At 42.7% G+C, this 12,790-nt stretch overlaps 1 protein-coding gene across 1 annotated transcript in view; it reads right to left on the minus strand.

Moving 5' to 3' along the window:
* Positions 1 to 546: 546 nt before the first annotated feature.
* Positions 547 to 12,790, minus strand: part of otof (otoferlin) — a 70,237-nt gene continuing 57,993 nt past the window's right edge. Inside the window, exons 27-46 of the mRNA XM_022765666.1 lie at positions 12,444 to 12,563; positions 12,189 to 12,350; positions 11,909 to 12,071; positions 10,897 to 11,063; positions 10,661 to 10,690; positions 10,402 to 10,539; positions 10,218 to 10,293; positions 9,033 to 9,052; positions 8,803 to 8,937; positions 8,572 to 8,709; positions 8,239 to 8,366; positions 7,888 to 8,058; positions 7,554 to 7,714; positions 7,030 to 7,172; positions 6,849 to 6,937; positions 6,480 to 6,578; positions 3,578 to 3,819; positions 3,241 to 3,419; positions 2,896 to 2,996; positions 547 to 727 (exon numbers count right to left, since the gene is read on the minus strand). Of these exons, the coding sequence (XP_022621387.1) occupies positions 547 to 727; positions 2,896 to 2,996; positions 3,241 to 3,419; positions 3,578 to 3,819; positions 6,480 to 6,578; positions 6,849 to 6,937; positions 7,030 to 7,172; positions 7,554 to 7,714; positions 7,888 to 8,058; positions 8,239 to 8,366; positions 8,572 to 8,709; positions 8,803 to 8,937; positions 9,033 to 9,052; positions 10,218 to 10,293; positions 10,402 to 10,539; positions 10,661 to 10,690; positions 10,897 to 11,063; positions 11,909 to 12,071; positions 12,189 to 12,350; positions 12,444 to 12,563 (2,643 nt within the window). The remainder of the gene's footprint in view (positions 728 to 2,895; positions 2,997 to 3,240; positions 3,420 to 3,577; positions 3,820 to 6,479; positions 6,579 to 6,848; positions 6,938 to 7,029; positions 7,173 to 7,553; positions 7,715 to 7,887; positions 8,059 to 8,238; positions 8,367 to 8,571; positions 8,710 to 8,802; positions 8,938 to 9,032; positions 9,053 to 10,217; positions 10,294 to 10,401; positions 10,540 to 10,660; positions 10,691 to 10,896; positions 11,064 to 11,908; positions 12,072 to 12,188; positions 12,351 to 12,443; positions 12,564 to 12,790) is intronic.

Here is a 12,790-nt window from a genome sequence, read left to right on the forward strand (position 1 = left end):
ACTTGAAATGAATGTCCATGCAATCGTCTGACCACCAACCCAACACTCCGCTAATAAATAATAAAATAAATGAATAAATAAGTTACAAGCGGTATAAACCGATAAAGAAACATTCATTGTCGTGACGTTGCTTGAGGAGAAGATCAGGGGGTTACGTTGTGGCGTGTGATTGCTGTTCACTCAGTTCAAGGATGGAGTGTAGATAGTGAGCAGTGGATCAGTTAGGCTTGCTGCAGATCGGATTGAGGATTAGTGTTTCTCATGACTGTGTGTGTGTGGGGGGGAGGCGGGGGGGCAGGAGGGAAGGGGTATTTCGGGTGGTGTTCGCCTTTCCCCTCAGAGCTAAGGTGGAAAGGTGGCGAGCTGTACAGGAAGATCAGAATGGATTAGAGAGGAGAAATAATGCACTCGGACTCCCGAAAGCGCCTTTTTTCTGAGACTGAGGGAAACATGACGTTCTCCCTCTGTGTCTCCCTCCTTTCACCCACCCATCCAGTTAACCACCCCCCACCCCCACCCCGCCCCTCCTGTCTTGCCAGCAGCCTTTCAAGCCCCCAGCAGTTTCTTGACAAGGTAGCCTGGCATGCTGTAGAGGAAGAGGCCCAGCATGATGAGTAGCAGCAGGGCCAGCACGATCTTGATGATCAGCCACTTGTAGCGGTTGCACACCAGGTAGCGGATGGCTTTCAGCGGGCTCAGGAACCACAGGAAGGTGGTGTCTGGGCGGCTAGAGGGGATGGATGGAGGTTTGACAGGTGGAAAGTCACGAATTTGGTGAAGTGGGCATGCGGGCGGATGGAGGAAGGGGAGAGAGAAATGGGGTGAAACATGGGAGAAGTAAAAGAGAGAGAGAGAGAAAGCTGGCATTAGTGGTTAGTATGCCATGTTGCATTTGTGAGTATTATTTTTAATACAGCATGCTCAGAACTAACATTTGTATAAACAATGTTTCCAAGGATGCAAAGATCACACCACAGAGTAAAAGCTACATACGCACAATGGAGATACGGTAAAAATGGATGGATGATTGACCAACACCTCTGTCTTGAGGGAATGAGCTTTTCATTGTCAATAATATTTTGGTAACACTTTATTTTACAGGTCCATAAATTCCAGTTTATTTCCTTATAATGTTTCCTGGAGAGAACCATATAATTTAGTGCTGATTACAGGTAAAATAGAGAGTGATCCATTGGTACACTTAAATGCCACGCCAGCACAAGCTTGATGTTTTTATTCAGAGGAAAGCCAGTGAGCTACACATGTCTCCAAACAAACATATAATAATTATTAAAGTTTCCAATAATACCCCGATGAGTAGTGAATATTCATGGTGGTTGAATTTGAGTGATTTCTTTCATGAAAATAAATCAAAACTCAACATAACTGACTGAACTAACTAAAATAATCTAAAATTAGAACCAAACTACATGTTTCTTTCGGGATCATTTCGAGAAATTATTAGAAAATATTACTGATGATTTAGATTAATACAACTTTATCCAACTTCTGGTTTGTTTCATGTCATCATAAGAAATCGGGTTGCCCATGTTCCAGTATGATTCTACCACTATTCAGTTTTTATTGATGTGCAGATATTATCAGTATGAGACTTGAACTTATAGTTATTCTGAACATACATATACGTATATTTATATATATATATATATATATATATATAAATACAACTTTATCCAACTTCTGGTTTGTTTCATGTCATCATAAGAAATCGGGTTGCCCATGTTCCAGTATGATTCTACCACTATTCAGTTTTTATTGATGTGCAGATATTATCAGTATGAGACTTGAACTTATAGTTATTCTGAACATACATATATGTATATACATATATATATATAGACATTAATAAAATAATTTAGAGATATATTGATATTTGAATAACATTACATTTAAAAAAACTAAAAACAAACATCAAACCTGCCGCACAGCTTTACTTGGATGGCCTTTTTAAAAAGTACACTGGGCATCTGACATGAATAATAAAGACATCTTTCCTGCATTTCTCCATACCGCTCAGTTGGTCACTTATCAGATGTGTAATGGCACTTTGTGGCAAAAGACACTGGCAAGACGAGACACAAAAGAGACTTTTCTAGTGCTAGGACAGAAGACGAGCAGAAGGCAGAATACAAAGAAATTGAGTTTGGCGCCACAGAAGAGAAGGTGCTACAGGTAGGACAGGAGAAACCAGGAAGCGAGGGGTTAAATAGAGAAGCAGAGAAAGCGAGGAGGGGGCGGAGGCTACCAGCGCATCAGGCCCCCAGCATCTTCTTGACCAGGTAGCCAGGGATTGAGTAGAGGAAGAGGCCCAGCATGAGCAGCAGCAGTATCAGTCCCAGGACCTTGAGGATCAGCCAGCGGTAGTTGTGCCAGATGAAGTAACGAATGGACTTCAGAGGGCTCAGAAACCACATTAGACTGGTGTCCGGGCGACTTTTCGCAAGGAGGGAGGAAAGGGGGGAAGGAATGCAGATGGAGGCAAAAAACAGGGAAAAGGGTAAGGAGAAGAGGAGTTACACAGAAAGGAGGGAAAGGACGAGGGTAGGGGAGAGACAGAGGGAGACAGTTGAAGAGATGGTAGGAGGAGAAACGAGTGTGAAAGTGTAACAGTGGCCTTTTGACAGCGCAGAAAGCAGCCACGGTCAAACACGACCAAATCTCTATTAGAACATCAAAATCTCGACTGGTAGGGATTTTTCATTCACGGCTTTTTGCGCTGTAAGAGTGATTTACCCGAAGAAAAGATTTAAGGGACACTTGCTCATGTCTGTGCCTTATTCTGATCCACACAACCATCCTCAAGTTTTAAATGAGTGTCTGTGAGAGATTGATTCTGCATACATTTTCAATAAATACAACATGTCAGTGTCTTACTTTGGTTTCTCCAGTGGATCTGGCTCATTTCGTCCGAGTCCTACAGGACTTTTCTCTGCCTCTTCTGCTGTCACCAGGTGAAGCTCAGCCTCTACTTTACCCTGCAACGACATTAATAACAAATTAAATTAAAGATACCTTGTGGAGTTACACACACATCCATACACATATACTTGCCTTTTTTCTCTGCACAGGGGCCATTTGTGTCATACCCTCTGTACATATCAATACAGTGCTTTCCATTTGGACTTTTGATCAATTAAATTAGGGGTAATTTTGAGATGATTTAAAATGCGGTGGTGAACTACAGTTGTGATTTTGCTTGGTACTTCATGTCTGCCTCACCGTGAGCTCCATCTCATCGTTCTCATCACGGGCAACAAACGGCCACCAGCCTTTCACTCTCTTTTGTTTGAAGATGGAAATGGTGGGAAGCTCCTGCTCATTTCGGATCATGTCGAGGGAGCACTGCTTGGCTGTCTTGGCGCCACGGGGGAACCGGTTCAGGTCCAGCTCAATCGCACCTGGGAGTAGTGAGAGTTAAAGCAGTCAGATACTAAGGGTGGTGATGCAGATGTGAAACAGATGTGCAGTTCTGCTGAAAACAAGCAACAAAAGAGAGAGAATGTGCAAAAACATATTCAAATCCAACAAGCAGCAACCTGCTCCCATCAGTTCTCACCCAGGAAGTCATCAGCAGAGAAGTGGTCGGCGTCCCAGACCTGCAGTGTGAGGCGAGGAGGGATCTTGTATTCGGTCTCATCCCAGGAGAACATGGACTCTTTCTTAGAGATGACGATCTTCTCCTCGGCCATGAGGTAATCGAAGGGGAAGACGAAGCGCCAGTTAAAGTTGCCCTCACCGGTCAGGGAGTGATAGTGCACATCTGTGTCCTGCTTGTCCTCCTGCTGCCCTTTCAGCCACCTGTAGGAAGGTCACAGGCAGGTTAGAGTCACAGAGGTCAGAGCTGACCTTTAGGATCATGGTTTGGTGAGATGAGTGAGTCGATCAGTTGTTTAAATCATGCAATTACAATGTCTAAATATGTAGGAAATTGCAATTGTCTGTCAGTTGCTGTGTATTAATTTGGTTGATTTAACAAGGAGCACAGGAAATATACCAGTCTGCTAACAAGAGAGATGATGCTCATAGGTCAAAATCAAAACACATCATGTGACTCCCCAATAGCAAATCAGATTAATATATTGATATTAGGATAAATGTTCCTGAGCAATACATAAAAATCTGATTTGATGTTGGAGTTACACACTAGTTTCAAAGCCATGCAGACACAGAACTTGTAGAAATGCAACATAAGGTTAGTGTCTGGATGCAGAGGAGCAGAGGATCAAAGCCTGTGGAGTGAGTCTGTGCCGGCTAGAGCTCTTTCATTAAGAGCTGAGTGAGGCGTCATTAGTCAAAAGGAGCAGGAGAGAAGCTGCACAATCAGTTCTCAAATCGCAACACTAAAAACATGAATGTGAGCTGACAAAAGATAATTGTCAGGCTGAAAGCATCCTGGTGAATACGGAAAAAAATGTGAAGGAATGTGCTTTGATTTGGTAACTGAGATGCACTCGGACGCATTAGGCTGCAGTGAGAAAGAACTGAGGCGTTTTAGCTCAGCTACAAAGGGCATGGTGTCGCTAAAACATGCCTGATCTCATGTGACTCAACAACTGAACCATCACTACTGTATCACAACACTGTGTCCATCTGAAACAACCCGCAGTTTGTTCTAGCTTTACTGTCACGGTGAAACATTTGGATCAGCCGCTACAATCAACAGTACTGAACAAAAGCGATCTCGATTTCCAAAACGCCTCGTCATCCTCCAGGTGTTCAGGGTTGTTTGAGGATGGCACCCTGTTTGTTACAGTAAAGTCCTGCTGTGACACATCCACAGGTGACACCAGGTCAGCTGAGGGAAAAGTTAGATTGGTTAGGAGATGCAGGAGTGAGGAGGCTCCACAAAATACCAACATCAGTTACTTAAAATAATAATCAAATATCCAGGCTGCAAAACGACAATGTTGTTAAAAACATTGGAGCTCTGTCATACGGACATGCATATCGTTTGCATACACAGTATATTTCCATGCAAGAAATTTTTTTATGATAAAAAAATATCTGAAAAGTCTTTATTTAAAGTAACGTCCAGTAGCAACTGCAGTACAGGACCAAACCACAAGGATTATTTAATGTTATTTATTACAGGCGCCCTTAATTGGTAAGTTCATTACTTCCGTCAAGGAAATTATGTTTTCACCCGTGTCTGTTTATTTTTCAGCAGGATTAATGGAAAAAAAAAAAAGTTAAAAAGTACTGAGCCGATTTGCACTGAACTTGGTGGATGGACGGGACATGGGCCAAGGAAGAACCCATTAAATCCTGGGGGAGATCTGGATCATTTCCTATGAATTTGAATTTTTTTCTCTGTATGCTATTTGACATTTGCCTTGGCAGATGTTTATGCTGTCTGAGTCCCCCTCTAATATTAGCAATAAATCAAAAGACAAATTGTGATGAGAAAAGGGGCTGCTCGTAGTGATGAACCCACAGAAAAAAAACTCTCCTGACTCAGTTTCTCTAAGCTCTGTGCAGCTTTCTTAGCATCTTTTAACTCACTGTTTTGGTTCGACAGCCCACATCTTTACTGTTTTGGTCCACTCTCGCTGCTCTCATCAGTGTCATTTTTAGCGAGATAGCTTTAAAAACTCAACTGCATGCTACCTGTTCAACACCGAACAGCAAACAGACAAATTAGCAACGAGCTGCTGAACACAGCTAAAGGAGCAGATATTTCCCTCAAGAGCTGGAGGAGAACAAAGTTAGAGCTAAAATTTGAGTGAATATTGGACCTGCATTCATCAGGTGGCCAAATACCTGAGTCAAAATGAATGCTAATGTTGCTCCATGTCTGCTGGATGTGTAAAGAAGCAACTCCTTGCTAAGATTTTCACCATATCAGCTTTATAGGGTGATAATATGTCAGCGTTGTGTTTACAGCTTGTTGCACAGTTTTTCAACCAGTTAACAATATCTGGCAGATTTCTTGAAGTCTGTGGTTTATGTGCTTTGGTCCTTACTGTACAAATTCTTCATTTGGCATTAGTTCACAGCGTGCTGATGGGAGACAAGCGTGGTTGCGTGCTGAAGAGATAAAACAGGAAGTGGGAGAGATGACAAATAAAGGATTGAAAGGGCTTCATGGGGAGGAAAGAAGGGAGGTTGTTGTACGAGCCATGCGATGGTATCGTGTGTTTACCCCCTGACATAGATGTCAGACATCTTCTCTCCTGTCATGAAAGCATCGTCCTCTAGAATTACGTCATCAGTGTTCCAAATAACAACACGAAGCTCAAAGCTAGACACCAGCAGAGCATTGACAGGAGAAGAGAGAGAGGACGACAGACAGGAGACACACCACAAACACAAAGACAGACGCAACAAACGACACAAACACGCACACAGAAAAATGGAAACAAAACAAAAAAAATAATGGTTAACTGCAAAAAAAAAAAATCCACACACAGCTCACACCCACGGGACAAGGCTTGGTCGCCACGTCCCGCTGTACCTACCCCCTGACAAATATGTCACTGGACTTTTCCCCAGTGAAGTAATCATCGTCCTCCAGTATTACTTCGTCTGTATTCCAAATAATCACCCTGAGCTCATATCTGGTAAGGGGGGGAGGAAGGAACACATACACACACATAGTTGGACTTGTATTTGACAGTAAATGGAGAGCTAACTACTCAAACAGACTCACCATAATTTAACCTGGGGATAAAACTACAAATTCTGTTGAAAAAAAACTGCAGAGATTTAGACACTTTGTAATGCAACAAACAAATTTCCCATTTAATGCATTGGATTCGTGCTTTTCTCATTATCAGAAAACGTCATTCAAATTAATATCTTTTTGATTTGCTCAAACCAAAGTGTACCTCTTTGGTTTCCGCGGTGATATGTCAATCGCAGGTCCAGGAGCAGGCATGTCCATAGGAAACATGTCCACCCACATCTCAATACGGCCCTTTGGACACAAAAAGGAAATGACACAGTTTAACTACTGCTTTAATTGATTTGATTTATGACACTAGACAAGCGTTGCTCTCTCTCTCCTACCTGTTCGATGCCGGGCTTGTCGGGGTTCAGCAGGGGTCTGGTCTCCACGTGCTCAGGGACGAGCTTGCATCCCAATCTCGGGATCTCTTCCCAGTGGTTCAGCACTGTCAGAGCCAGATGCTCCTCGGTCTGCTTCTTCAAACCTGGGCGATCATTACAAATGGAGGAAGAGGAGGAGAGACACAGGAAGTAAAATATTTAAGCACTTAAATCAGTATAAAACAATATTACCAGATTTAATTTAAGACATTTATAGCCCTATAGACTCTTATACTGATTACAGGATCAATACCTATAGTGATTACAACCAAGATCACCTTAATGAGCTTCAGTGCCCTTATAAACTTATTATGTGAAATGTACTCATATCTTGGAAACCCACTGTCACCACTGTGAAATCAGAGACTACAAATAATCTCAGGTCTCACTTGTACATGGTATCACAATCATTTTGACAGTGAAATAGTCACATATGTAGGACCTTGAAATGACCTTACAGCCTTAGGAGAAAACTGCAGCCGTACCATTCTCATCTTCAATCTCTGTCTGTCCCTGGAAGATTCGACTCGCTACCTTGACCTTGCCGCCAGGCCCATAATGAGGTGCATCGATCTTGCCGTCCTTACAGAGTTTAGCCAGGATCTGGCTGGGCTTCATAGGGTCCCGCCAAACATTGTATCCATGGCTAACGTCAACAGATATCAAAGAGGTTACAGACATTTTGAGGTCAGAAAATACTAATATGTCTAATCATCCAAGGACAATCTCAAGACAAGGTGTTTCATGGTGACATTAAAAAATTAAACATTAAATCTTGAAGAAGAGACCTATAAAAGCCAAAGACACACTGATGCTCACACAGAGTAGTTGGATGAGATGCCACAGGTGGCTCTGTATTTGCTGTAGAAACGATTCTCCAGGTCAATCTTTGTCTCGCCGATCAGGTCGTCAGTGCCAACCAAGTCCCAGTCGTACACCGACACTGTTAGCATGGACTCCATGGGGAACGTGGCCTCAATGTCAAATGATCTGAAGGAATAGGAATAGCGGGAGGAAGGAAGTGGTGGATGAAGAGAAGGAGTGGAGAATCAAAAAGAGGTATGATCTTGTTTCAAAAATGCTGCTGCGCAAAAGTTCCAGACATACTTTTCCCCTGCAAGACAACAAAATGGGACAAAATTTGGAGAAAGGTGTAGTCTCTCAACTCACTTGCCAAATACAGGATTGAGCTGTTTGGAGATGTAGTTCTCCTTGTCTTTGACCTCTGATTTGCCCAGCTTGATGACGACGTACGGATCAGCCTTCCCATTGATATCAGCAGGATGAAGATCTGTAGCCTGAGAAAGAAAACAGAATTAAAGAAAACAGCACAGAGAGAACAGTTTAAACTGTAATAATAATAATAATAATAATAATACGCTTTTCAAAGTACCCAAGGCATATATATAAAACATATAAATGAAAATAAGACAAGAAACAAAAGGGTGGCAATGATTGGAGGACATTGTAGTATATATTCAAAATAGTAAGGAGGTCACTCACCCTGACCACATAGACACGGACAAGGACATTGATTGGATCGTTATGAGGAATGCTCTGGAACATGCCCATGTTAGGATCAAATCCTGCCTCTCTGGTGATCTCCTCAGACAGAGGTAGCTTGTACATACATAGGGAGCCCTGCGTCGGAGGAAAACAACAGGTTAACATATAACTTCTTCTGTCTGCTCTTATATGTAGGCATGTATTTGTTTTCACTCGGTGTTTTCCCACCTTGAATCTGCCAACAATCCTGTCGTCATCCAGAGCATGTTCGTCGTCGTCCCCAGCTTTCCCTCTGTACAGGTTGAAGGTGTGAAGCCAGTCTTCAAAGTTACCATATTCAGTCTCTAGCTCCTTGTTGTACACCTGCACCGGACATAAAAACACATCAAGTGTGAGTATACAGTATGCCTTTGCTGGTTACATTTTTTTTTTTTTGCCAAAGTATGAGTGATACTCACCACCAGCTCGTCCACTTTTGCTTTAACCGGTCGTTTCTCAGTCCCGTCTGCAGCCTGATTCTTCCTCTTGTCCTTGGAGCTCTTCTTCTCTCTGCTCTTTTCTTTTGTCTTGGAGCCTTTCGGAAGAAGGTCATCGGGTTTGATATCTGATCGGGTGGGTGAGTGGAGGTGGAGGTGGACAAAGTATTTTGAAGTCATGAAGAAGGGCGCACAGGGGGGATGCACACAGCACTATACATGTCACTCAACATGAAAGCTGACATCTTTTGTTTATCAGGGCACTAAGTTTCCCTGAAATCATGGTGTGAATGTAGCCAAATGTTCTTGGATTCTAGAGAGGAAATGGCAGAACCGAAAATATCTGCAGCCTGGTGTTAAGTTACTCTTTAAGGAGAAAAACAATGAAATGCTGAAGGGCAGTTAGTAAAAATGTTATCATGAGAAATGTGATATTGCATCTTACCAATAGATGATTATTGCAGTTGAAAAAAAACATCCTGCCATATTTCATCTTGACAGCAGAGAGCACCGAGGTTCATAGGAAACTTATCGCAGTCTGGGAATAAATAATTTATGCTTTTATGTCATTTAAGCATATATAAGTGTGTTAGTGCAGATGTAGATTAATTCAGTGATTCTGTATCAGCCAACTTTCATGTGCACTGCAGAGCTGGGAGGAGATGCTAATGTAAGAAATGGTCATGAACATGATAATGTTTCAGTCAGTTCAAAGCACGGATAAAGGATGGATCCATGGGATGAAGGAGACGAAGAGCAGGAAGTGCATACTCTGCATGCTCTGTGCTCGAACTCACATCTCGCATAGACAAAAGCTGCGTCCAAAATCACCATCTCCTTCACTGCTCTCTTTATAATAGACACTCAGTAGTTCGCCTGGTATTGAGCATTAAATGGTGATTTTGAACACAAGTTTAACTCATAACAAATATTTCTCTGTTCCTGCTGACACACTTTTCCTGCATTTTCTTCACCCTGAGGGCTGCCAGCTCAAAATACATAACAACAACTAGGAATCATTCTTTAAACAACAAAAAGAAACTGAAAGAAAATAGTCAGGAACATGTGCACACTTGTAGAATCACAATCTAAAATCTAATACTGGTGATATGTCCCTCAAAGCAGCAGACGTGGAGGCCGCCTGTCTGATCTGGTGGAGCTCAATACCTGCCGACTCTGCTGCTATCTCCAGGTCCTCTCTCTCCTCCGCCTCTGCCTGTGCTGCCTCCTGGGCTCTGAGGGTCTGGCAAACCAGGAAAAACAAAACACAGTGTGATAGGATTTCATAAGTGAGGACAATCCTGTGTGAGACTCACAAAAACACATGTAGATTAGACTAGAGTAGACAAACCTCCTTCAGTGTCTCTATTGAAGCAAAATATTTGGACCACCAGTCCAGCACACTCTCGTCCGTCTCCTCCTCTTCTTCGACTCCTCCCTTCTTTTTCTTCTTCTTCTTCTTTTTCTCTTTGTCACCCTCCTCCTCGGTCTGTTCAAGAGATCAGACACTGTGATGACTCTCAGCAGCTTCGGTTCTTATTCACAATGTGCCAGCAGTTAACTTAAGCACATATTTCCATTGCCAAATTTCTATAGGATCGATTACTCACCATGTCAACTTTTACAACAGCATCAGACATCTACGACAGAGGGCGTCACATAAAACAACACAAGGGTTAATACACACGATGGATGATGCAGGTAGGAGCAGCACATGTAAAAAGGTAAAAAGGACTGGACATAAAGCAGTGCTACTACTCCCACCAGTTACATATATAAACACACAGTGTACTATAGAAATGAGTAGGCAATGTTCTACTCTACACGATCTCAAAGACAAGCTTACGGCGTCTAACTTGACAACTGTGTCCATCTTTCGAACCAGAGACTCCGTGTCCATGTTGACGACGATGTCACCTGCGGGGCGAGAGAGGGTGCGGGAGGAAAGGCTGGGTGAGGAGCGAGGCTGGGAGCCGCCATTGGTAAGGACCATGTAGCCGTTCATTAGCTTAGCTGGAGTGAGGCCGGAGGATAAAGACGGCAGCAGGTGGAAGGAGAGGACAGGACAGGCCGAGGACATGCAAGAGAGGAAAAGAGATTACAGATGGAGGGAGGACAGAGGCAGGAAGCAAGCAGAGAAATCAGCAAATTTAATAAAGAATGAAAATCCATTCTTTAGTGACCAGAGAGCTGGAACAGAAGTATCTGAATGTAATTCTTAACGTTTGTTTTAACCTTCCTTGAAGTGCAGTATCCTGTTATTGTCTAAACCTCTCTGGAGCTGCGTCCAGCTGGCATTTCAAAAAGGTTAAAACAAAGTCTGAAAATGATTTGCAAACATTGTTTCGCCCATGTTTTGTAAGAACCTACAGGTCTTATTCAGAATGAGAGAAAACACACACCTGAGAAAGAAATAGACAAAAGATTTCATTCTGCATCTTTTAAAAGAATTCACTGTTTGTATGTGTTTATATCTTAAGCTTAATAAAAACCGGACTGAACAATAAAAAATTATGACGAATTGCTTGATACATTGGCAATAGATAATACAATTACTGCTGTACAGATATTATACTATTGTCTGATGGTCAAGAATTTTACAACTCTTGGGTTTATAAATTAAATCACAACTAGATAACAACACAAGATAATCGCCTCATGCCCTGATCATTTTGTTGCTGATGCTTTTCAGCTTGAAGCCTTGATCAGAGAAAAGTGTACGTGACACCAGTAAGCTCTCTTTTTAAAGGAAACATAGTGCATTTTATCATCCAGATTATTCTTCACCTGGCAACAAAAATGCAGTGCTACTCCAAACACCCATTACTATTAAGCTCATTGATAACGGATGTGAGCACCTGCAGTGGCCCAGTTGTTGGAGGTCTTGTCTGGGGCGCTGTAGATGAAACGTCTCAGGCTGGTGACAGCATGGGAACCCACCAGGATGTAGCGGCCAAACGCTCTGCAATCCACCACCCGGATGTTGAGAGGAGGGTGCAAGAGCTCATTTTCTGGAAGGTCCTGAGGACAAAGACGGACAGACAACAAGCTAAAACGTTTAGAAAGCAAAGACAACCAGACAAGTTTCAAGTCATTTTCATGGTTATTAGTGGATGTAATATCTGTGGTACAACTCACCACCTCAAACCATTTGACCAGGGTGCTGAAGTTGGGGTTTTTCTTGTAGTTCTGGATGAGGGCAGATTGAACACCTCTACCTGCACACTCTATATCCACACGTGGCCGGTCCACCTGAGCTAAGTTAATCCTCTTCAGGTCCCTTAAACCCCAGAACAAAACCTGAACCGGAGAAAAACAGCAGTCCAGGAGTCCAGCAGTGAGCAAATAGGAGCTTTAGGGATGAAAACATAGAGCCGGTGGTTAAAATCTCACCTCAATGCGGTAGCGGCTCAGGATGGGCCGGATGCCCAACGGCACAGGAAGAATGGGCCCACGCTCAGAGTCTGTTGGCCCTTCGAGGGGAGGAAGATCAGCCCTGCCTCCTTGACCAATCTATTTAGGACAGAGCGAGGGGAAGCAAACCTGAGTATACCAGGTTGCAACACTTTTGCAGATTTCTGTATCGTGATGCAGTATGTGCACAGTACCAGATCTCTTTCCCATAGTCATAATATTTTGTAATAATTCTTTCTTTTCTAAATGGGGCAACTTCAAGGAAGTACAGAGAAAGTAAAGGTTAATGTCATGGCAGAAGAGAATACAGACAATTACTGCAGTAC

The sequence above is a fragment of the Seriola dumerili genome, unplaced genomic scaffold, assembly GCF_002260705.1.
Source record: "Seriola dumerili isolate Sdu_G_001 unplaced genomic scaffold, Sdu_1.0 BDQW01000025.1, whole genome shotgun sequence".
In the NCBI taxonomy this organism is placed as follows: Eukaryota; Metazoa; Chordata; class Actinopteri; order Carangiformes; family Carangidae; genus Seriola; species Seriola dumerili.